Here is a 24871-nt window from a genome sequence, read left to right as displayed (position 1 = left end):
GAAGGGAGGAGCAGGGAGATTTAATCCCCAACATCGGAGTCCCGGTCACCGATGAGCCAGAGCACGTGGAAGCTGAGGGCCAGGAGCCCCGTCCCAATGAGGTCCCCCAGAGCTGTCAAGTACGGGATGGAGAAGTTGTCGGGATCCAGGTGCCTGCCCCACATCCAGTGCACCATCCAGTCAGCGATGTAGAGCAGGATCAGCACCTGGAAGAGCCAGGGCAGCCAGAGCCCCTGAGCCCTGCAATCCCACAGCAGCTCTGCCTGCCGCAGGGCAGCACAAGCCCCTGGCCACGACAACCACCCCCTGGCCATGATAACCCCCCTGGCCATGACAACCACCCCCTGGCCATGATAACCACCCCTGGCCATGATAACCCCCCTGGCCATGACAACAACCCCCTGGCCACAACAACCACCCCCTGGCCATGATAACCCCCCCTGGCCATAACAACCACCCCCTGGCCATGATAACCCCCCCTGGCCACGACAACAACCCCCTGGCCATGACAACAACCCCCTGGCCACGACAACCACCCCCTGGCCATGATAACCCCCCCTGGCCACGACAACAACCCCCTGGCCACAACAACAACCCCCTGGCCACAACAACAACCCCTTGGCCACAACAACCACCCCCTGGCCACAACAACCACCCCCTGGCCACAACAACCACCCCCTGGCCATGACAACAACCCCCTGGCCACAACAACCACCCCCTGGCCACGACAACAACCCCCTGGCCACAAGAAGCCCTGCAGTGCTACGGGCTGGGGATGGTGTGGCTGGACAGTGCCCAGGCAGAAAGGGACCTGGGGGCACTGATGGACAGCAGGCTGGGCATGAGCCAGCCGTGTGCCCTGCTGGCCAAGGAGGCCAGTGGCCCCTGGCCTGTGGCAGGAATGGTGTGGCCAGCAGGAGCAGGGAGCTCATTCTGCCCTGGGCTGGGCACTGGTGAGGGCACACCTCGAGGGCTGTGTCCAGCTCTGGGCCCCCAATTTAGGAAGGACATGGAGGGGCTGGAGCGTGTCCAGAGGAGGCAGCGAGGGGTGAGGGGTCTGGAACACAAACCCTGTGAGGAACCACTGAGGGAGCTGGGGGTGCTCAGCCTGGAGAAAAGGAGACTCAGGGGTGAGCTCAGCTCTCTCCACAGCTCCTGGAAGGTGCCTGTGCTCAGCTGGGCTTGGGCTCTGTCTGCAGGAGCTGACAGAACCAGAGCACACAGCCTCCAGCTGTGCCAAGGGAAATTTAGGTTGGATATCAGGAAAAAGTTTCTTACAGAAAGGTGATAAAGTTCTGGAATGGCTGCCCGGGGAGGTGGTGCAGTCACCAGCCCTGGGTGTGTTTAACAAAGCCTGGATGTGGCACTGGGTGCCAGGGTTCAGTTGAGGGGTTGGGGCTGAGTTGGACTCAATGATCTTTCAGGTCTCTTCCAACCTGGTGATTCTGTGAATTCCCGGAATCCCAAAAACTGGAGCTGGAACCGCCCTCCCCAGGGCTGCTCTCTGCAGCTGCATCCAACAAAGAGGAGCTGGAGAGTTTCAGTGGCTCCCTGAGCACCCCAAATCCTCTGTGTCCTTCACAGCCTCTGCCTGTCCTCTAGCTTCTTCTCACCACCCAATTTGGGCTGAAAGTCTCAATTTTTGCACCTGAATTTTCAGCTCTAACCAGAACAAGCTTGAGGAGATGTGGGGCAGAGAGGGGACGGCTCAGGCAGGGCCAGCAACACCTGGCTTCCAGAAGTAAAAGAGTAACTTTTGGTTTTTTAGAGGAATTTAAAGGATCAACTTTTCTACGGGATCAACTTTTTTAAAGGAACATCTTTTCTGCCCTGCCAAAGTGGGATTTTCTCCTCCATCTGCTCCAGTGCAGCAAGAGGCTCACGTTGGTATTTAAAACAGACAAAATCTGCAGTGGATCCTCTCAAACCTTTGTTTTTGTGTGTCCCTCACATCCCTGTGGGCTCCCACAGCTCCAGGAAATGCCAGGTAAAAGGGCAGCACAGGGCAGACATTCCCTGCAAATTCCACATCCTCTTTTCATCACCAGGCCTGGTCAAATTGCCACATCACCCCCCAGGACCGATGAGGACACTCTGGCTACCGAAAGGACTTAAAGGAGACAAAAGGCAGACTTGAAACTCCCCAGGAATGGCAGGATGGGAAAACTGTGTGTACAGGTGTCCAGGAAGAGCTGCCCAGGGATCCCTGTGCCCAGCACAGCATCTCCTGGCAGGGACAGGGACCCTACACCTGAGCAGCCCCCGCTGCAGGGGACCCCCGTGTCCCCTGAGCCAGCCCAGCCCCCCGAGGGGTCCCCAGCTCACCTGGAGCAGTGCTGCTGTCATGTAGAACACGATGAAGATGAGGGTGAGCGTGGTGTGTCCCCCCTGCATGGAGTGGATGGTGTAGAGGAAAACCAAGTGCCCGGGCACCACCAGGAGGAAGAGCACGCGGGCAGAGCGGGAGTTCACGTCTGCAAAGGGGACATCAGGCCTGATTTAGAGCCTGGCAGTGTCCAAGGCCAGCCTGGGCAGGGCTTGGGAGCAACCTGGGCTGGTGGAAGGTGTCCTGCCCATGGCAGGGGTGGCACTGGATGAGATTTAGGGTCCCCTCCCACCCAAACCATTCTGTGATTAAATGAGCCAAGGCTGAAGGCTGGCAGGGGTTTTGGGGTGTCTGTGCAGGGCCAGGAGCTGCACTGGATGATCCTGTGGGTCCCTTCTGAAACAGGGGGTTAGAAATTTAACTCGGGCTACAGACCAGTTTTGGATTTTTTTGTTTAGTCTTTTAACTTGTGTACTCACAAAAAGTGAGTACAGAGAGAGAACAAAGAAGACTCAAAACTACTCAGAAAAGAATACTAAAGAGAGATAAAAAGAGGCCTCCCACTAACCTTGAGACTAAAACAAACAGAAAAAATGAAATCTGAATTATAAACATCACATTACAACTACGTGACTAAAAACCTGCACAGGCCCATAAAATTAATAAATCACTTTAATGCATATGCATATATCTTTTATGCATATGCAACAGGTTAGAAGATAAAGCAGACTCAAGAATTTTCAGAAGTGCACACGTCCTTAAGGAACTGAAATAAATCATACCAACTTCACAACTTTTACAAGCTGTGAAGTTTTTTTTCCCACTGTCCTAGACTGCAAGGCAATGTGTGTGTTCTATTAATCTGTCAGAGCTGGGGCAGTTCTCTGCTCATTGGGCAGTTCTCTTTATCTCTTCCACAGCCAACCCTCCCTCCAGGAGATCTCTTCTGTTAATGAGCCATTAATTATTAATTATCATGGCCACTGAGTGTCCCTGCATGGCTGAGAAAATTCCATCATCCCATGGGGAGAGGCTCCGCCCAGGGGAGGAGCCAAGCATTCCTACCTGGATACAATCTGAGACTCTGGGACACCACAGCAGCCTTTGCCCATGGCATTCCCAGAGGAGCAGCTTTCTGCCCCACTGCATTCCCAGAGGAGCAGCTTTCTGCCCCACTGCATTCCCAGAGGAGCAGCTTTCTGCCCCACTGCATTCCCAGAGGAGCAGCTTTCTGCCCCACTGCATTCCCAGAGGAGCAGCTTTCTGCCCCACTGCGTTCCCAGAGGAGCAGCTTTCTGCCCCACTGCATTCCCAGAGGGAGCCCAGGCCCATCTCCAGCAGCCCTGGAGCTCCAGAGGAAAACTCCAGCCTTGTCCAGGATCCTGCTCCAGCAGAAGCACAGCTGGCACTGCAGGAGGGCTGAGCCCCCATGGAATGGCACTGCTGCCACACCCTGATCCACAGGTGCCAGGGCAGGCTCTGACTCTGCCAGTGTTTGTTTTTGGGGTTTATTTTGTACTATTGCATTTGTATTTTCATTTTCCCAATAAAGAGCTGTTATTCCTATTCCCATGCCTTTACCTGAGAGCCCCTTAATTTCAAAATTGTAACAAGCAGGAGGGATGGGGTTTACATTTCCCATCTCAGGGTGGGCTCCTGCCTTCCTCACCTTCCACAAATCACCTGCCAGCTCAGGACACTCTCACCCACATCCCCCCCAGCACAGCCCTGCCCACCTGCCCTGCAGGGAGGCACCAGCTGGCACCGAGCCCTGCCCTCCACGGCCGTACCTGAGCTGAAGAAGGTGCTGCAGGGGCTGGGGCACTTCCGAGGGGCTGTCCCGGGGCTGTCTCCAGGCTCCCCGCTCATGTGCAGGTAGGTGGAGATGCGGCTGGCCTGCACGGCCACCAGGTTGCCACCCACACCTGTGGAAGAGGTTTTACAGAGACTTCTGTGAGCCACAGAGGAGTTTGAGGAGAGGATCCGTGTTTACCCCCGAAAGAATTTCCTACCAAGGCTTTTGATGTGGAAACCAAGAAAGAAAGAAGAAGAGGAAAGAAGAGAAAACAAGAGAGAAAGAAAAGAAGAGAAAATAAGAGAGAAAGAAAATAAGAGAGAGAGAAAAGAAGAGAGAGAAAAGAAGAGATAGAAATGAAGAGAGAGAAGAGAGAGAAAAGAAGAGAGAGAAAAGAAGAGAGAGAAAAGAAGAGAGAGAAAAGAAGAGAGAGAAAAGAAGAGAGAGAAAAGAAGAGAGAGAAAAGAAGAGAGAGAAAAGAAGAGAGAGAAAAGAAGAGAGAGAAAAGAAGAGAGAGAAAAGAAGAGAGAGAAAAGAAGAGAGAGAAAAGAAGAGAGAGAAAAGAAGAGAGAGAAAAGAAGAGAGAGAAAAGAAGAGAGAGAAAAGAAGAGAGAAAAGAAGAGAGAAAGAGAGAAAGAAAGAGAGAAAGAAAGAGAGAAAGAAAGAAAGAGAGAAAGAAAGAGAGAGAGAGAAAGAGAGAGAGAAAGAGAGAGAGAGAAGAGAGAGAGAGAGAGAGAGAGAAAGAAAGAAAGAAAGAAAGAAAGAAAGAAAGAAAGAAAGAAAGAAAGAAAAAATAACAAAGAAAGAAGAAGAGAAGATACAAAAGAAAGAAGAAGAGAAGAAGAGAAAATAAGAGAAAATAAGGAAGAGAAGAGAAAAAAGAATAAGAGAAACCTGCAGCTGCCTATTCCAATGAGCACTTTGTCTTTCCTGACCAATGAGTGTCAACTTATGAGTTTTGTAAGAACGTATGAAAAGCAAGCATGCTGTAACAAATTGGGGTTTGAAGCCTTCTGACAATGGAGTGTGGCTTTGCATTGTGACCATCTCAACCACAACACACCTGCAGGGCACAAAGAGCACTCAGGGGATGGCCCAGACACCTCCAGGAGCTCCTCTCAACAGCCAGCAGACCTGGAAGTGCCAGCTGCTGGAATTAGGTAGGACGGTCTGGTTTTGACCCCAGTTCTACTTTTGCAGGATGTGAGGAGCTGGGACAGAGCTGTGGCTTTTCCCCTCAGGCCCCTGCATAAAACTGAAGCAGTTCTGTTACTGCAGCTCAAGGTGGAAGAGAAATGATGAGTCAGGCACCAAAACAGGCCCAGGAAGTTCAAAACTATTATTTTTCACACAAAACTGTGAAAGCCGCCAGCACAAGACACGCTGGCTGGAAATTAACTCCACCTACTGTAAAAAACAATTTAAAAATTACTTTTCCTGGTTCATCAGGCAGAAAGGAAGTGAAAACTTTGCACCAGAACCAAACAGATTTCCTGCCTCCAAGGCACAAATACAAATTTTTGTGTTGCCAGGTGCCGCAAGGCAAATATTTTAGAAGATGGGGGTGTTCCACCAAGCAGGAGGAATAAGGAAATGAAAAGTCCCTGGAAATGTGGGTTTTTGGGGAATAGCCTCCCAGTCTTGTCACCTGAAAGGGTGGCATGGGGGCAGCCAGACCTGTGTGTCCTAAAAGAGAGTGAGTGTCCTGAGATCCCAGACCATCCCAGCTTGCCAAGAGCAAAGGGTGAAAGGGTGGCACGGGGGCACTCAGACCTTTGTGTCCTGAGATCCCAGACCATCCCAGTTTGCCAAGAGCAAAGGGTGAAAGGGTGGCACGGGGGCACTCAGACCTTTGTGTCCTGAGATCCCAGACCATCCCAGTTTGCCAAGAGCTGCAGCCCCGGGGCGGGGCAGGACTCACCATTGATGACTGGTGTGAAAACTGCCATCCCAGCAAAGTTGGGATCCGACACCGTCCTGTCCAAAATCAGCCCCCCGACGCTGCAGGGGGAGAGGGGGGAGGTCAGTGCTGGGCTAAGCCCGGGGGGGCTCTGGGGACAGGGCCAGGCCCACCTGCTGATGGCCATGGCGATGATGACGGGCTCCCAGCCCGAGTAGAGCACCTCCCGCGTGGCAGAATTCCTCCTGGCAATGATGATCCAGATGGGCAGCAGGGACAGGAAGAAGGCGCACACCAAGGGGTTCACGAAGGCTTTGCTCTCTGAGCAGGGGGGGGAGAAGGAGAAGAAGAAGCAGAGAAATCAAGGCCACGTCCCTCAGGAGCTCCAGGAAAAGCAGGGAAAGTCCAGGCCAGCCTGGACTCTGCTGGTGGTTCCTTGTCTCAGCTGTACCCAGTAAAACACCGGCAGATCTCAGTGAGGTCTCTGCAATTCCAGCTCTCATCCCCACTTCCCACCCCTGGGCAGGATCTCCCAGTGCTGCTTCCTTCACCCCTGGATGAACCTGGCTGAGGCACAGCCCCGTGTCCCAGGGAAGGAAGGAGGAGGAGGAGGAGGAAGGAGGAGGAAATTGGGGGTCTCCAGCTGCAGCCCTGCCCCGAGGATCCCCAGCTGGAGCTGACAGCTCAGCAGATGGAACCCAAATCTGCCTCTCCCACTGCTCCAGCCCCAGCCAAGCCCCTGGAAGGTGTACAAGGTGTACAAGGCAGTGAGAAGCTCCATCCCCTCCCCTAACCTGAACTAGGCCTAACCGAGGGAGAAAATAAGAAAGAAGAAAAGAAAATAAGAAAGGAGGAATAAGGAAATTAAAAGTCCCTGGAAATGTGGATTTTTGGGGAATAGCCTCCCAGTCTTGTCACCTGAAATGGTGGCATGGGGCAGCCAGACCTGTGTGTCCTAAAAGAGAATGAGTGTCCTGAGATCCCAGACCATCCCAGTTTGCCAAGAGCAGGGTTTCCAGAGCAGGAATCCCACACACCGCAAGGAAGATGATTACAGAGGGAGAGGGTGAAATGAGAGGGAGCCACAGCAAGGACCAGGCAGACACTGAGCCTTTTGCTCCTCACCCAGCTCCTTGTACAAGCCCCAGCTGATCCCTGACAGCAGAGCCAGGGTGATGAGGTCCCCCAGGCTGGCAGCAATCGGCGTGGCCACGTTGTCAGGATTGATCCCCATCTTCCTGGAGCCGATGATCACCCCAATCATAATCATGCCTGCAGCCAGGAAGAGGCAAAAAAAAAACCCAGGATAAGGCTGAGGGGAGGTTAAAATTTCAGGAAGAGGTGCACAGAGGGGTGACTCTCACCCAGGACTAGGGAAGCAATGAAGGCAGTGGCCACGCTGCTGGCACACAGCAGGACAGCGTGGTCCATGCTGAAGTGCCCATCTGGGATCCACCCGAACACCACGGCTGCGATGGAGGCCAGGAAGCCAACCACGGTGGCCTGGACCTGGAAATGGAGAGCACAGGGTCACCAAGACACCAAAACAGCCCCAGGGTGTGGGGACAGCTTGAGTGTGTCCAGAGGAGGCAGCGAGGCTGTGAGGGGTTTGGAACACAAACCCTGTGAGGAACCACTGAGGGAGCTGGGGGTGCTCAGCCTGGAGAAAAGGAGACTCAGGGGTGAGCTCAGCTCTCTCCACAGCTCCTGGAAGGTGCCTGTGCTCAGCTGGGCTTGGGCTCTGTCTGCAGGAACTGACAGAACCAGAGCACACAGCCTCCAGCTGTGCCAAGGGAAATTCAGGTTGGATGTTGGGGAAAAGTTTTTTACAGAAAGGTGATAAAGTTCTGGAATGGCTGCCCGGGGAGGTGGTGCAGTCACCAGCCCTGGGTGTGTTTAACAAATCCTGGATGTGGCACTGGGTGCCAGGGTTCAGTTGAGGTGTTGGGGCTGGGTTGGACTCGATGATCTTTAAGATCTCTTCCAACCTGGTGGTTCTGTGAGAGGATGCCCAGAGAAGCTGTGGCTGCCTCATCCTTGGAAGTGGCCATGGCCAGGCTGGAGCAGCCTGGGACAGTGGAAGGTGTCGCTGCCCATGAGAAATGGACGAGCTCGTTGGAGTTCTGGATGCTGAGAATTTTAGACTTTCTGTGCTGACAGACTCCGACTCCCAGGAGAGCACTGCACTGACCTGAGGCTGTGGGAAGGCTTCCAAAATGGATTAACAGCACTGGGATTACGGGTGTGGAGCTGGTTACGAGTGTGTAATGTCACAGTGTGGAAAACTTCGAGTTTGGGGTTTCAGAATTTAGAAATAAATATGAAGCAAGATGGAGGTTTTAGGGCAGAGGCTGGTTGTTCACCTTCTTCTCCCTGGGTTTGGGTGGTGTTTTGTAACTGGACAGAAAAGTCCACAATGCAGGCTTTGAGTGATCAGTTATTGGGTTAAAATGGAAAATAATCAAGGTGTCATTTCTTAATTGGGTAGTTTAGCCTTAAAAGGCCTTGAAACAAGAGATAGTTGGCCATTTTGTGCCTGGTTAATGAAAGACTGCAGAACTCACTGCTGTGAGGCTGGAACATTGACAAGAAATAACAAATACCTGAGTCTGAACATGAAATACCAACTAAAGTGCCTTCAATCCCCACCCCAACAGAGGCAGAAAAAGGAAGCCAAAAACCGGCACGAGCTTTAAGGTCCCTTCCAACCCGAACCATTCCATGATTTCATTCTATGATTCCAAGAGGGATACCCCACCCAGGGGGACCAGAATCCAGCATGGCAACACCCAGTCCAACCTGCAGGGCCACAGAGGTGCCACCTGCCCCCCATCAGACACAGAACATTGACAGCAAACAGCAAAACCCAGGCATTCAAACCTCCCACACTTGCCCTGGCTGTAAATATTCCCCTTCCCTCTGCTCACCTGGATCAGAGCCATGTTCCCTGTAATCATCTTCCAGAGCTCTTTGGGTGTATCCATTTGGCCAATATTAGCCTGCAAGAGGAAATCAGACACCAATCACAGCCTGGCAGCACTTCACACCTGCAAACAGCCAAATTCCTGCGTGCCAGGAGCAGGAGGGGACCTCAAACCCTCCAGCAGAAAAAGGGGAGTCAGCACCAACCACAAACCTGGCGGGAATGCTGCAAAAGCAGGGAGATCTCTCTGTGCCCCTGCAGCCACACGCTGCACTCCTCACTGCCCTCGCTCTGCTGGCCCAGCCACGCCTGGCCAGGGCCCAGCTGGGTCAGGTTGCCCCTCGGGCCGGGGCTGCAGAGCCCCAGGTCAGCTCCGTGCCCCTGCTGCCAGAGCAGCACAAACCCTCCTGCTCCCGGGAAAAGCTGAGCAAACAAGGCTGGAGCCACGTGGGGACACGGAGAGGAGCGGGCAGCCCTGGCACAGGGGTCAGCTGGCACGGGGAGAGGCTGAGCAGGGTGAGCAGGATAAAAAAAAAACAACCAGTAAATATCACCGTGGGTGATACCAGCCAGGAGCAGGAGGTGGAAACTGCTTTAATTCCTGGTGTAGGATCCAAAATAACCCAGAGGAATCGCTGCAGGGCACGAGCTCTGCTCCTCCCTGCCACCTCCAGGGTCTTTATGAGAAGAATGGGTGAGTTTATATCCAATTTGCACCATTAGGAGCTGATGAGCTCAGGAAACAAGGGAGAGGATCAAACACTGGAGTGGGAAATGCATGTTGGAATGCATTTTGAATTTTCAATGAGTTAGAGATGGGACCTCTGAGTTTTTTAGATTATGGGATTTATTTTTTATGGGAAGAATGGGTGATTTTATATCCAATTTGCACCATTAGAAGCTGATGAGCTCAGGAAACAAGGGAGAGGCTCAAACACTGGAGTGGGAAATGCACTTTGGAGTGCATTTTGAAGGAATGCATTTTGAGTTTTGAAGGAGCTAGAGATGGGACCTCTGAGTTTTCCAGATGATGGGATTTATTTTTCTTAGGCTCACATCTTCACTGCATGGCTCAGAAGGTCTCAAGACCTTTCAAGGATTTATTGACCAATAAAACACTGCCAACAAGGATGTTTATGTTCTTGACCCAATCTTTAAATATTTCTTCTTATGGAGTCATGCTACAGTGTGAGCTTTCTTAGCTAATCATGTTATGACACACAAACCTACAGTGCTGCATCCTAAACTTCTTCAAACTTGTGCACAACAGCACAGCAGCAATCTCCTCCTCTCAGATGGAAAAGAAAAGAAGAAAACCAGAAATCACTAATTAATTAATCCCCCTGCAAGAAGGGCTGGATGTGCTTTACTGAGATGCTTCCATCTCTGGAACAAATCATTGTGGGCAGAGAGGAGGAAGAAATGGGGAAAAACCAACAAAAAGTTGGCTGGAGCAGCACAGCCAGCCCAGGAATTTGAGCTCCATATGAAGCCTGACGTTAAAATTCCAGCCACATGGCAATTAGGCTGGGATTAACATAACCTGGCTGTAGTCACTTAATCCTTTAACTAATGGGGGAGTTTTGCCTCTTAATTGTGGAAGGAATTTCTGAGGTGCCTTAAAGCAGCACTAATTAGAAAGCCAGAGTCTGAGAAAGAACTCCAGGCTGTGGAGAGAGCTGGGGGAGCTCTGGGCAGAGAGGAGCTCCCTCCACACACCTGGGACCAGAGATCCTCCTGTGCCACCAGGCACGGGAGCCTCTTGGATGATCTGGAGGTGCTCTGCACCTCAACCACCCCGTGACTCCAGGATTTTGAGGAGGCACAGGAGGGAAGGCAGAAGCCAAAGCCTCCGGGGGTCAGCCTGGGGACAGGAGGAAGCACCAGGACAGGAGCTGTGCTGGTGTCCCCGTGCCCCTCCTGCAGCCACCAGGGCAGACGGGGCAAAGTTCTGCATTCCTGACTTGCCACAGTCTGGTTCCTCTGCCAGAGCTGCTCCTGCCAGCCCCAGGAGGGGACACACAAGTGCCAACAGTGCCCTTGTCCCAGGCACTCCCCCTGAGCAGCCCGTGGCCAGAAGGTGGCCAGGGCCAGGAGGGACAAGGTCCCTGTGGCCAGGACAGAAAGGATCCAAGATCCCAACAATGGAGAGGGAGTCAAACAAAGGGATTTGTTTGTTTCCCAGAGAGAGGGGGCAAACAAAGCTCAGCCTCTGTCCCGGGAGAGAGGAGAGGAGAGGAGAGGAGAGGAGAGGAGAGGAGAGGAGAGGAGAGGAGAGGAGAGGAGAGGAGAGGAGAGGAGAGGAGAGGAGAGGAGAGGAGAGGAGAGGAGAGGAGAGGAGAGGAGAGGAGAGGAGAGGAGAGGAGAGGAGAGGAGAGGAGAGGAGAGGAGAGGAGAGGAGAGGAGAGGAGAGGAGAGGAGAGGAGAGGAGAGGAGAGGAGAGGAGAGGAGAGGAGAGGAGAGGAGAGGAGAGGAGAGGAGAGGAGAGGAGAGGAGAGGAGAGGAGAGGAGAGGAGAGGAGAGGAGAGGAGAGGAGAGGAGAGGAGAGGAGAGGAGAGGAGAGGAGAGGAGAGGAGAGGAGAGGAGAGGAGAGGAGAGGAGAGGAGAGGAGAGGAGAGGAGAGGAGAGGAGAGGAGAGGAGAGGAGAGGAGAGGAGAGGAGAGGAGAGGAGAGGAGAGGAGAGGAGAGGAGAGGAGAGGAGAGGAGAGGAGAGGAGAGGAGAGGAGAGGAGAGGAGAGGAGAGGAGAGGAGAGGAGAGGAGAGGAGAGGAGAGGAGAGGAGAGGAGAGGAGAGGAGAGGAGAGGAGAGGAGAGGAGAGGAGAGGAGAGGAGAGGAGAGGAGAGGAGAGGAGAGGAGAGGAGAGGAGAGGAGAGGAGAGGAGAGGAGAGGAGAGGAGAGGAGAGGAGAGGAGAGGAGAGGAGAGGAGAGGAGAGGAGAGGAGAGGAGAGGAGAGGAGAGGAGAGGAGAGGAGAGGAGAGGAGAGGAGAGGAGAGGAGAGGAGAGGAGAGGAGAGGAGAGGAGAGGAGAGGAGAGGAGAGGAGAGGAGAGGAGAGGAGAGGAGAGGAGAGGAGAGGAGAGGAGAGGAGAGGAGAGGAGAGGAGAGGAGAGGAGAGGAGAGGAGAGGAGAGGAGAGGAGAGGAGAGGAGAGGAGAGAGGAGAGGAGAGGAGAGGAGAGGAGAGGAGAGGAGAGGAGAGGAGAGGAGAGGAGAGGAGAGGAGAGGAGAGGAGAGGAGAGGAGAGGAGAGGAGAGGAGAGGAGAGGAGAGGAGAGGAGAGGAGAGGAGAGGAGAGGAGAGGAGAGGAGAGGAGAGGAGAGGAGAGGAGAGGAGAGGAGAGGAGAGGAGAGGAGAGGAGAGGAGAGGAGAGGAGAGGAGAGGAGAGGAGAGGAGAGGAGAGGAGAGGAGGAGGAGAGGACCTGCCAGAGATCCAGAGATAGCCCTGTGCAGCTCTGCTGTGCCTTCCCTGCACAAAAGTGGGGAATTTTTGTCCCCCTGTCCCTCCCCAGCTCCCTGGGCACTCACAGCTGTGGACAGGCGGGATGCCAGGGTCATCTCCAGGTTCCCCTTCAGGCCCAGCAGAGCAGGAACCAAGATGAACACCTCAGTCACGTGTTTGAAGACGTCCCAGTGCTGCAAGAGGAAAGCACACCTGATAAAGCAGGACATGTCAGCGTGGCTGACGCCAGCCTGTGCTCGGGGTGTCACCACCCGCTGCCACCCTGACACCGGGCAGTGCCCTGAGCAGACACCCCCGTGCCCTCCCTGCTGCCACAGCCGGAATTCCGCAGCGCTTCTCCCGCCTGTGACATCTGGAGCAGCGAGCACAGCATCGTGCTGGGCTGAGGAACAGCCCCGAGGCAGCGACCTGCAGAGAAAAACCCGGGAGAGAGCCCAGAGACAAAACGTTCATACAGCCGGGGCCAGAGCAGGGAAAGGGGCAGAGCCTCTCCCAGCTCTTGCAGCTTCTGGCAGGTTTGAGTGCTGAAGTGTGCTCAGTCCCAGCTGAGAGCCTTTGCTGTGTCTTGCAAATATATATATATAAAAAATATATATTAATAGATATATTATATATAATATAAAATATATGAATATATGTTATATAGTATAACAATACTATATTATATATACTATTATATACAATATATAATATATACAATATATTATATACAATACATTGTATATAATATATTGTATATAATATATTGTATATAATATATAATATATAATATGTGATATGTGATATGTGATATGTGATATGTGATATGTGATATGTGATATGTAATATGTAATATATATATTATATACTATAATAATATACAACATAATACATATAATACATAAGATTATATATAAGATTATATATTATATAAAATATTATATGTATTATATAGTATTATATATATTTGTAATATATTATTATACTATATAATCTTATTATATCAATATATATTATATATATTTTTAGATATATTTGCAAGGCACAGCAAAGGATCTCAGCCTTTATTATATAATAATATAAATTATATAATTTATATATTATATAATAATATAATACTTATAAATATATTTTATTAATAATATATTATTATATAATAATATAAATTATATCATATATAAATGCTACATAATATATTTATATTATTATAAATAAATATAATTATATTACATATTATATTATCTATTATAAATATTATTATATAATATATATTATTATATATTATATTTATTATATATTATATATAATATAAAAATACAAATAATATAATAATATAATATTATGTATAATATTAAATAAAATAATAACTATTAATAAAAATACATCTTCTTATCTCTTATTTTTTACATTTTGGCCCACTGAGGCCACCTTTCCCTGCTAGCTGTGTTACCTCAGGCATTTCCAACTCCTCTGCCTGCCCAGCTGCCGGGCTGAGGGACAGAGGCAGGCCCGGCTGTTTGGGGAGAGCAGAGAGGAGCTGCAGGGTGTGCAGGCACAGGGAAACCCAGCTGGGAACCCAGAACGGCTCCAGAGCCCCCGGCAGGCTCACTGAGAAACAGCCCTGGGGTCACTGTCCAGCAGGATGGGAACAGAAACTGCAGCTCAGGAGGCAAAGAAAATGAGCTCTGACTTATTTCTAGATATAGAGAACACCACAGAACCACAGAACCACAGAATCACAAATCACAGAACCACAGAATCACAGAATCACAGAATCACAAATCACAGAATCACAGAATCACAGAATCACAAATCACAGAATCATAAATCACAGAATCACAAATCACAGAATCACAGAATCACAGAACCACAGAATCACAAATCAGAGAATCACAGAATCACAGAATCATAAATCACAGAATCACAAATCACAGAATCATAAATCACAGAATCACAAATCACAGAATCACAGAATCACAGAATCACAAATCACAGAATCACAGAACCACAGAATCACAGAACCACAGAATTACAGAATCACAGAATCACAAATCACAGAATTACAGAATCACAGAATTACAGAATCACAGAACCACAGAATCACAGAATCACAGAACCACAGAATTACAGAATCACAGAATCATGAGGTTGGAAGAGACCTCCAAGATCATCAGGTCCAACCTATGCCCTCACACCTCAACTAGAGCACAGCACCAAGTGCCATGTCCAGTCTTTTTTTAACACATCCAGAGGTGGTGACTCCACCACCTCCCTGGGAAGACAATTCCAGACTCATTTCATTGGTCTTAGAGTAAAAACATCCCACACCACTGGTGTGCAGTGAATGACACACAGGAGCAGAAAATATCTATAAACAATGTGAACAACAAGATAGATTAGAGAATTATTTACATTCTTTCCCAACTGCTCCCCAGGCTCTCGCCTGCTTAGAAAACTTCTCTTTCTCTCTGACTGAGCTGAGAATTGCCACACCCTGGGAGCTCCCCAGAGCTCAGGGCCAGCGCCCAAAACCTCTCCTGGTCCCCAGCCTGCCCGGAGCACACCGAGCACAGCTGGGCATGTGCTGGGTGTGCCTCTGCAGCCTTCTGCCTGCAAATGGCACCTGTGCAAAATATAGGAAATATATTTTATTTTGATATAAAAATATAATATAAAAATTACATTATATATGATTTAATTTTTAATTTTAATTTTTTTAATATTTTTAATCTAAAAGCAAGCCCACAGAGGCCATATATATAGCTATAATATTATATTATTATATTATATATTAATTTTTTAAATCCAAAAGCCAGCCCACTGAGGCCATATATATATACAAGATTATATATATATATATATATATGTATATATATATATATATATCGAAAAGCCAGCCCACTGAGGCCATATATATATAAAATATTATATTATATATTATTTATTTTTTTAATCCAAAAGGCAGCCCACTGAGGCCATATATATATATATATATATAATCTATAATATATTATTTAATTTTTTTCTGATCCAAAATCCCTCCTACTAAGGCCATATATACAATATTATATATTATTAATTTTTTTTGATTTTTTGATCCAAAACCCTGCCCACTGAGGCCATATATATATATATAATATTAAATATTATTTAATTGTTTTGCTTCCAAGCCCAGCGCACTGAGGCCACCTTTCCCTACCAGCTGTGTTAACCCGGGCATTTCCCAGGCTCAGGGAGGCTCCAGCCCTCTCCGAGCTGTCCTTGGCAGTGCCACCCTGCCCAGGGATTTCTCTCCAGGACAAGGGAAGATCCCAGCCTGCCTGCCAGCCTCCTGTGAGGAAGGAGTTCAGTTATTCTGTGTTTGTCTGCCCACCCTCACCTCTGAGCCAACAAGCTGCAGCTTCCTGCTGCTCTGCAACACCAAATTCCAGCTGCGCTTGCAAAATCCTTGGAGGCAAATGAAAAAAAAAAAAAGTGGAGGCAAGCTTGGGATGGATGGAGAGGGATTGTTTCTCCTCAACGGGAAAAGGTGTTTTCCAGGGATAAAAATCCCCTTAATTATTGTAAACGCAGGGGAAGCCGGTGGGAGGAAATGCTGATGTCTGACTGCAGCTCAGAAGGCTGAATTATTAATTTATTATAACTATACTGTAATACATCAATAAACTATTTAAAGGAGGTACTAAAACTACAAACCTACTTGTTCTAACTACCAAATCTAACTAACAACTTGTGACCCTCTCTGAGAGTGCAGCCACAGGTGAGCTGGGTTGGATTGGGTTGGGTTGGGTTGGATTGGACAGAATTGGACTGGATTGGGTTGGGTTGGACTGGATTGGACAGAATTGGACTGGATTGGGTTGGGTTGGACTGGATTGGGTTGGATTGGGTTGGACTGGATTGGGTTGGACTGGATTGGGTTGGACTGGATTGGGTTGGATTGGATTGGGTTGGATTGGGTTGGATTGGGTTGGGTTGGATTGGATTGGCCACCAGCCCCAAACAATCCTCACCAGAATCCAACCAAGCAATCACCCCAGGTAAACAATTCTCCAAACACAGTCCACATGGGGGAAAAACAAGGAGCAGAAATAGAAATTGTTTTCTCTTTCTTCCCTCTGTGCTCCTCTATGAAAAATCCTGAGGGAGAGAAGGATGTGCCTGCCCCATTTGATGTTTCTGACAGTTTGGCACGGCAGGGTGAGGGTGGAGAGGCCCTGGCAGGGGTGGTGGATTCCCCATCCCTGGCAGTGCCCAAGGCCAGGCTGGGCTGAGCTTGGAGCAGCCTGGGATGGGGAAAGGCGTCCCTGCCTTGCAATGGGATCAGCTTTTGGGTCCCTCCACCCAAACCCTCTGGGATTTTGTGCCAAGCTGACTCTCAGGGACACAGGTAAGATCTGCTCTGAAGCTTTCCCACAACCACAGCCCTCTCCCTGCTGGAGAATGAGGCTCCTGAGGTCACCCTGGCAGGTCTGGAGTCCCCAGGCTGGAGGTGCCCAAGCACGTGGCACTCGGTGCTCAGGGTGGGGATGGTGGCACAGCTTGGACTGGCTGATCCTGGGAGGATTTCCCAGCATAAATCCTGGGATTCTGTGTGATTTGAGCTCAGTGCTCACAGCTGAGAGCAGAACCTGAAATCCCCCACCCAGCTCAGGCTGGGCCTCCTTTAAGGCACCTCCAGGAGCAGCTGAGCTGGGCTCTCCCTGGGCTATTTTTGGGAGACTCTGGGATGGTTTTGCTGGGTGAATCCCTCACTCCAACTCCCCCTGGCAGCACCCAGGGCTCCAGCAGTGAGCACCACTGCTGTGTCCTGGGTTAAGTGTCTGTTCTATTGCCATCTAAAAAAGGCAAAAAGAAAACAAACCTCCAAAAAAGGCAAAAAAAAATTTAAAAAGGCAAAGAAAAAAAACCCGCTACCAAAACCTAAAAAAGGAAAACAAATAAACAACAACAAAAACAAACTAAAAAAGGCCAAAAAAAGAAGGCTAAAGAGAAGAGGAAATAAGAATTTCAGTTCAGGACATGGAGGTGTTAAAATCCTCGTAACAGCTCCTGTGAGAAGCACAGCACCAGGGAAATAAACTGGTTTTGGGGAGGCAAACACAGCAGAGAGGATCCTTCAGGATCTGCCCAGGATTCCAGCGTCTCCCACGCAGCACTGGAGGGGTGAACCAGACCTGGGTCTGCTGAGGTTCTGGAAAAATCCTCCCCCTTCCCCACCCACGGCTCGTTTCATCCCAAGGCTGAAGGGAGTCGGAGCTGCTGGCAGCACAGGCTGAGCTGCTGTGGGACACAGGAATTACAAAGTTTTATTCCACAGAAATCAGGGCAGGAGGACGCAGGGCTGAGCCGCAGTCCCAGCCCTGCCTGGCCACAAGGGCTGTGCCTGCTCCAGGAAAAACTTTAGGTCGGGTTCAAATCACTTTGGGGAACTTCCAGAAGAGCCAGGCAGGGACCTTGTGAAGGGAAAACATGCTTGAAATGTCCTTATTTTTCAGAAAACGATTCCAGTAAAGCTCTCCCGGATTAGTTTCCCCCGTCCAGCCTTTCCTGTTTGGAGTCACTTCCCAGCTGTCCCGGCAGGTCGCACCAAGAGAGGCCACAGGCATGAGCAGAGCTCAAAGGCACGCAGGGAAAACTGCTGCTCTGGGCAGGACAGCAGCAGGAGCGGCTGCCTGACCACCCACAAACCCCAAAAAAATCCCTCGGACTTCCCGGCACCGGGCTGGGCTGGGGCTGACGCTGGAGCCTCTCCCTGCCCACGGCAGCAGGGCTCGTTCACTCAGCCCAGCGCACCCAGCAGCTCCCAGCTGAGCGGTTTTTGGCTGCCCACAGCTCCCAGAAGGCTGTGCCCCCATCCCAAAGCCACGGATGAGCCCGGTTTTGTGCCTCAGGGATGGGAGGCTCTGGCCAGCCTGGCGCTCAGGGCACAGGAGGAGCTGATCTGCTGCCTGGGAAACGCGGGGAGCAGCACAGGAGCCTCGGTTTGCAAAGGCAGCAGCCAGGCTGGCACATTCCCACAGGGAACACCTCGGTTTTCATCCAGGGGCAACTGCCAGCTCCCTGCTGGCCTTTCCTAAAAGTCACCTCCACAGCCCGCTCGGGGGAACACTCCTGCCATCCCCGGATGCCTCCAGAGCACAAGGGAAGTGGTGCAGGAAGTTCAGGAATGAGCCACACGGCCTGGCACACACTGAGAGAAACATTAACCTGGCTGGCACGAGCCTGGACCAGCACAGCAAGCAGCTGAGCTGGGAAAGGGACAAGAGGAGCCAGTCCCTGGGGCTGGGGTGCCACCAGGGAAGGGATTTATCTCCAGCTGTGATGCACAGAGTGCTCTCAGTTCCCAGGCTGCACCTTCTCCTCTGAGCCAGTGCCCTCTCCTTCCTTCATTCCTCACACCTCTCCCACCCCCTTAAATTAACTGAGCTTAATTTACAAAGCCAGGATTGGGACAAAGGGATGGAGGGCTCCCCATCTCCCCCTCCCCACCCAGCACACCAGGGAACCGTTTCCCCCCGTCCCTGTTGCTGAACCAGCCTTGGCATTGCATTTTGGCACCCAGCCCTGCTCTGCAGCGCCAGGGGAGCACCGGCCCTACCTGCACGATGTCCAGCACCATCCCAGCAGCGACCGTGCCGAAGCCTGCCAGCAGGAAGGGGAACAGGACCTGCAGCCCGATGGAAAACGAGGTCTCCTTGAGGGGCGAGGCGGGCTCAGGACCCCGGTCCGTGCTGGTGTCGTCGCTCTCGTTGCTCTGGCTGCCATTTTCCAGCAGGGCATCCTCCTCCCTCACCCCTTTGGCGTTGGCACGCGACTCCAGCACCACCACTTCCACCCGGGTGCCCTCGGGCCCCAGGAAACCCTCGGTGGGCTCCGTGCAGCCCGGGCTGGCCAGGCAGTCCCCGGGCACGACGGGCAGCGCGGCCCCGTTGGCCTGGGGGCTCTCCTTCTGCTCCAGCGTGGAAGTCATGCTGCACCACAGGCTCTCCTGACCCTTGGCTCCGTGGGCCTACAGCCAGCAGCTGCTCCAGGAGGGATCTTCTGCCAGCAGCTTATCCACACGGCCTTTCCAGCATCTAGGGGTGAGCTGTGCCAGCCCTGCTCGCCCGCCCGGGAGTGCAGAGCCTGCTCCTGCGGCAGAGATCCCCATCAAGCAGCGCCCGGGGCCAGGGGACACGGAGCACGGGAGGGCAGGGGACACGGCAGGAGCTGGGAACGGCAGCAATTCCCTCAGGCTCTGCTCCTCTCCAGCGCCCTGTGCTGCAGCAGCCGCCGAGGCAGGATCCAAGCTTTCCTCCCGAGATGGGTGATGCCTTAGTGCATCTCTTCCCAGCTTTTTTCCCAGGTGTGATGGGGCAGAGGGAAAACCAGAAGAAGTGAAGGACACAGAAGCTTAAAGGAACACTGAAGGAGAGGACTGGCTTTTAGACATGATCCCACTCAGGCTCTTCTTGCAGCCAGGGCTTTGCCACTTCCTCCAGTGGCACTGTCCCTCTGCAGAATTCCAGTCTGAAGGCTCCTGCAGGCTTTCTGCCAGAACAGCCAGCGATTCCAGCAGGCTTCGAGTGTCACTGCCGCCCTCCTCCTCCTCCTCCCGCAGCAGAATTTCTCACCCAGCAGCACAAGGCGAGCCCAGCTCTTACTCAGAGCAGCAGCAGGTCCCCACTGAGGCTACTCACGGAGCTGGGCAGGCTGCAGGGTGGGGGCTGGCATCTGCACAGCCTGGGATCTAACGCGGTTTCCCAGGAACTCGTCTGTCACCTGAAACACACGGAGGAAAGCCGATATTCCCCGCGGTCCCGTGGCAGCCCGCACCAGCGGGCTCGGGCCGTTTCCTCCAACCTTGGCCGTACCCCCAGCTCTCCCCGGGCTGTTCTCCCGCACCGCTGGGCACAGCCGCCCCCGGGAAGGGCCACCCGGGAGGGACTCGCAGGGCGATCCCCGCGGCCGGGGCTCCTCCCGCAGAGCTCCGCGATCCGCCACCTCCAGAGCGGATCCCCGCGGGAATGCGCGCAGCGGAGCGGAGCTGCCGCCCGGCCGCTGTGCCCGGGGTCCCGCCGCCCGTGTCCCCGCGGTGCCGGTACCGTGTCCCCGCCGTGCCGGTACCGTGTCCCCGCCGTGCCGGTACCGCCCGGTGCCGGCCGCTCCGCTCCCGCTGCGCACCCGCGGCTCCTCCGCCGCCCCGCGCTCTGCCCCGCCGGGCCCCGCCCCGCGCCGCCCTGACATCACCGCCGGCCAATGGCGGCCGCGCCCGCCCCGCCGCGCCGCGCTCCCATTGGACCGGCGCGCGTGGCGTCACGTCTGGCCCCGCCCCCGGCGCGGAGCGCGTCCCCCGTGCGTGTAGGCCACGCCCCTTTGGCGGCTCGGGGGCGGGGCCTGTGGTCACAGGCGGGGCCTGTGGTGCGGCCGAGCCCGCAGCGGGCGGGAGCCGTCAGTCCGTCTGTCCGTCCTGCCGTCCTTCCATCCACCCTGCCGTCCATTCTAACATCCATCCTGCTGTCCGTCCATCTGTCCATCCCTCCGTTTGTCTGTCCATCCATCCCTCCCTCCATCCATGGATCCATCCCTCCATCCCTCCATCCCTCCATCCATCCATGGATTCCATCCATCCATCCATCCATCCATCATCCATCCATCCATCCATCCATCCATCCATCCATCCATCCATCCATCCATCCATCCATCCATCCATCCATCCATCATCCATCCATCCATCCATCCATCCATCCATCCATCCATCCATCCATCCATCATCCACCATCCATCCATCATCCATCCATCCATCCATCCCCCATCCATCCATCATCCATCCATCCATCCATCCCTCATCCATCCATCCATCCATCCATCATCCATCCCTCATCCATCCATCCATCATCCATCCATCCATCATCCATCCATCCATCCATCCATCCATCCATCCATCATCCATCCCTCATCCATCCATCCATCATCCATCCATCCATCATCCATCCATCCATCCATCCATCCATCCATCCATCCATCCATCCATCCATCCATCCATCATCCAACCATCCATGGATTCCATCCCTCCCTCCATCCATCCCCATGCCTTTACCTGCTCTCCCTGGGCTGTCCGGGGATCCCTCTCTGGGGAAGCCTCGTTGTGCCCCCCTGGCAGCTCAGGGGTGCCCGGCAGTGCTGCCCCAGGGGTGCTTCCACGGTCCCCCACCCCGGGAAGCGCGGCTGGCCGCAGCCCAACGTGCTCAGTGGTACCCACTGGGTTTCAGGCCTCTGCCAGGCTGAGGCGGCCCCGAACAAAAGGTCAGCAATATTGTCACGTACTCTGCCTCTATTTATGCCAAACTGTCCCACAACAAATAAATAAAGAGCATAAAATCTCCTGCTACAGAGGTCAGGTCCTTGTTGCTCTGTAGAATTCTGTGTTCCTGAATGAACCAGCTCCTCTGATTCATGCTTTCCTTTTATTTCCCCTTTTTTTTTTATTTTTTTTTTTCTTGTCGTGAGTGGAAATTTTGAGCAGTTGCTTTTCCTTCCTGCCTTTCCTTTCCTCCCAGGAAACAGCCAGCAGCGAGTTATTACTCAGGGTGATGATGTGACCCCAGCTCCAGGCCTTGGAGACACGCTCTGGGCCAAAAAGGGTGGCTGGGACACCGCAAGTGTGTGGGGGAAGGGGAGGGCAGCCCGGGAGCCACATTCCCACAGGGATACAGGCACTCAGGCGTGCCTGGAGCTGCTGACTTCATCCCTGAAGGAAACTGAAGCAGTCGTGGGCAGGGATCCATTGTGACCCAAAGCTCTGGGCTCTGCTGCTTCAGTTCTGTCTGCTCCTGTCAAGAACTGGGCACAGCCAGGTGTTCTCCTGGAGGAGAAATATTCTCCTGGAATATTTGGTGCTTTTGGAGAAGAGGATGAGAGGAACCTGTGGAGCAGAACAGGACAGATGATTAGAGAGAGCAGCACTGAGAAAAGGACTTTTTATAGGGCAGAGAGTGACAGGAGAAGGGGCAATGGCATCCCAGTGCCAGAGGGCAGGGTTAGATGGGATACTGGGAAGGAATTGTTCCCTGTGAGGGTGGGCAGGCCCTGGCACAGGTGCCCAGAGCAGCTGTGGCTGCCCCTGGATCCCTGGCAGTGCCCAGGGCCAGGCTGGATGGGGTTTGGAGCAGCCTGGGACAGTGGGAGGTGTCCCTGCCATGGCAGGGGTAGAATAGACGAGTGTAAAGTCCCTTCCAACCCAAACCATCCCGGGATTCTGGGATTTCAGGGGATGAGGAGCCTTTGGGGTCATTTCACTCATTCTCAGGACCTCCACCAGCAAAGAAACCTCATGGAAAACTTGAGACATCCAGAGACACAACTCCAGCCACAGCCAACTTCCACACTCCAGCTGGGACTGGAGTTCCAAACCCTGCCTCCAGCCCAGCCTCCATTCTCCTTTGTCCAAACAAACCTGGCTGCAAGGCTCTGCTTCCACCTTCATCTTTCCTTCCTGACTCGGAAAATCCATCCCTCCCCCGGGATGGAGCCTCCATTCTTCCCTCACCTCCCCAAAAACCACGTGCACCCAAATGTGACCTCGCTGCTCCCCAGCTGCAGGCTCAGGAAGTGGAAGTGTGGGGACAAAAGCTGCCTGAGACAAGAAAACAGAAATAGATAAAACCTCCCCCCAGCGAGGCTGACATCAAAAAAGCAGAGGATGAAAGGGCAGGAAATTGGGTTTCCAATTGCAGGGAGCAGGTAGCAAAGGCAACAAAAAATGTTTGGAGAGGAAGGAGTTGACCACTGAGCTGTGCTGGATCATGGAATGTCTCGTGGAATGTGGTGCCCATGTGTTTTACAGCAGCCACGAGATTCTGGCACTGCTGAACTGCCCAGCTCTGGGCCAGCACTCAGGAATGGCCTCAGGGATTCACAGGAGAATCCAGCAGGATAAAAGGGTTTGGCCAAAGTCACTCAAAAAATCCTGATACAGAAAGGTCAGTGCCCTGAGAGGTGCCTTTGCTGCCTGTCCTGGCTCCCCCACTGCCTGTCACAACATAAATGGAGCCCCAGCTGCTCCTCAGCGAGGATCCTGAGGGAACTGGGCTCTTAATTCCTTGCAAGCAGGAATCTCAGCAGGAAAACAAACCTGAGCAGGTTACAGAACAGGATCTGCCCCTTCAGATGTCACTGCAGGGCACAAGCAGCTCACGAGGGCAGGCAGAACGTCAGCAGCTGGCCCTGAGCTGGGGGAGAAATGCAGATCCAGGAAGTTCTGTTTTGCCAGCCTGGAAGCAAACAAACCCATCTCCATCCTTTTTTCCAAGGTCCCAGCTGTGTTCCTGTGTCCCCCACGTGCTGGGCCTGCTGTGACAAACACAGGGCAGCCCCTGGCAGGTCCCTCCCTGGGGCTGGTGGCCACGTGAGAGCACCTGGGCCTGGCTTTCCTGTGTTCCACAAGGTCAGCGGATCCAGGGGGGCAGCAGGGACAGGGACACCTGTCATGGAGCCACTGGGGATGTGCCTCACATGTCAGCTTTGTTCCAGTTATGGGCTGGGAGGGAATTCATTTATGGTCAGAATTAGGCTGAAGAAAACACAGATACCACAAGGCTGGCCAGACCAGAGACTGATGATGAAAAAAATAACACAATAATCTCTTAATTCCCCCCTGTTTCCTGCTCCATGAAGACCCTCTCACTTCTCAAAATCCCAAAGAGGACTTTGGATTAACATGTTTACATACAACAAGGCAGTCCTGCAGTACCAACATTTAAAAATCCAAGTGGAAGGACATCAGATCCAGAATATCTGAGCCAGGCCACCCCACGGGATCATGTCTGTAGTGCAAGGCCAGGCACAATGTTCAAGTGATCTGAGTATTTACAGGGCTGCAATGAACCACACCATTGTGCTGGGTTAAAAATATAAATTAAAAGAGGCATGAAAAGCACCTTGGGAAAAGCTGCATGATTCCCTCTGCCCTGTGACCAACCCCATGGCAAATCCCTGAGTGCCAAAGAGCATTTTCCCTTTGTCCCCTGCCCCCTGCTCTAACCACCCTTCCATGTGGTCATTTTCCTTCCTGCTGAGAAGTGACTGCAGCTTCCTCTGGGCCCCCCACCACAGCTCTGAGCTCAGCTCTGCAATCAGCAGAGGGATCTGCAGGGAGCAGGGCCCTCCCTTCCCCAGCAGCCCTTTATCTCTGCCTCCCGCTGTCCTGGGAAGCTGTGGGAGCTGAAAGCCGAGCCAAGCCCCTGCTCCAGTGTCACACAGCCCTCCCCGAGCTGCTCAGCCAGCAAAATCATCCCCTGGGCAGCACTTCTGCACCACGGCAGGCCCTGAGATGGTGGCACAGAGCTGCCAGTGCTGCAGAGACCTCACAGCAGCACATCTCTGAAGGGTCGATTCAAGAGCCTGAATTCGGGACTGAAGGGACAAAAATTCTGCAAAAGTTCCAGGGCACCAGCAAGGACTGAAGGGACTGGCAAGAATTTGTGCAGGGTTCACGCAGCAGCATAAAGAG

General features: G+C 52.5%; 1 protein-coding gene across 5 annotated transcripts; it reads right to left on the bottom strand.

Annotated features, from left to right (window-relative positions):
* SLC41A1 (solute carrier family 41 member 1) lies at positions 1-20573 on the bottom strand. Of its 5 annotated transcripts, none has more exons than XM_053964053.1 (11): positions 20466-20573; positions 18980-20142; positions 12465-12572; positions 8949-9020; positions 7386-7530; positions 7147-7293; positions 6195-6342; positions 6043-6122; positions 4117-4251; positions 2326-2474; positions 1-206 (listed from the first exon to the last, which is right to left on the bottom strand). In XM_053964053.1, the coding sequence occupies exons 2-11, from the start codon at positions 19349-19351 to the stop codon at positions 21-23; spliced, it is 1542 nt and encodes a 513-aa protein (XP_053820028.1). In that variant the 5' UTR covers positions 19352-20142; positions 20466-20573; the 3' UTR covers positions 1-20. The 5 variants fall into 5 exon arrangements, with proteins under 5 accessions (XP_053820028.1, XP_053820031.1, XP_053820029.1 ...); XM_053964056.1 differs by having other exon boundaries at positions 20488-20569; XM_053964054.1 differs by lacking the exon at positions 20466-20573 and adding an exon at positions 20235-20456.
* Between the last annotated feature and the right edge of the window lie 4298 nt (positions 20574-24871).

The sequence above is a fragment of the Vidua chalybeata genome, chromosome 24, assembly GCF_026979565.1.
Source record: "Vidua chalybeata isolate OUT-0048 chromosome 24, bVidCha1 merged haplotype, whole genome shotgun sequence".
Classification (NCBI taxonomy): Eukaryota; Metazoa; Chordata; class Aves; order Passeriformes; family Viduidae; genus Vidua; species Vidua chalybeata.
This window is presented reverse-complemented; position numbering and strand designations above follow the sequence as displayed.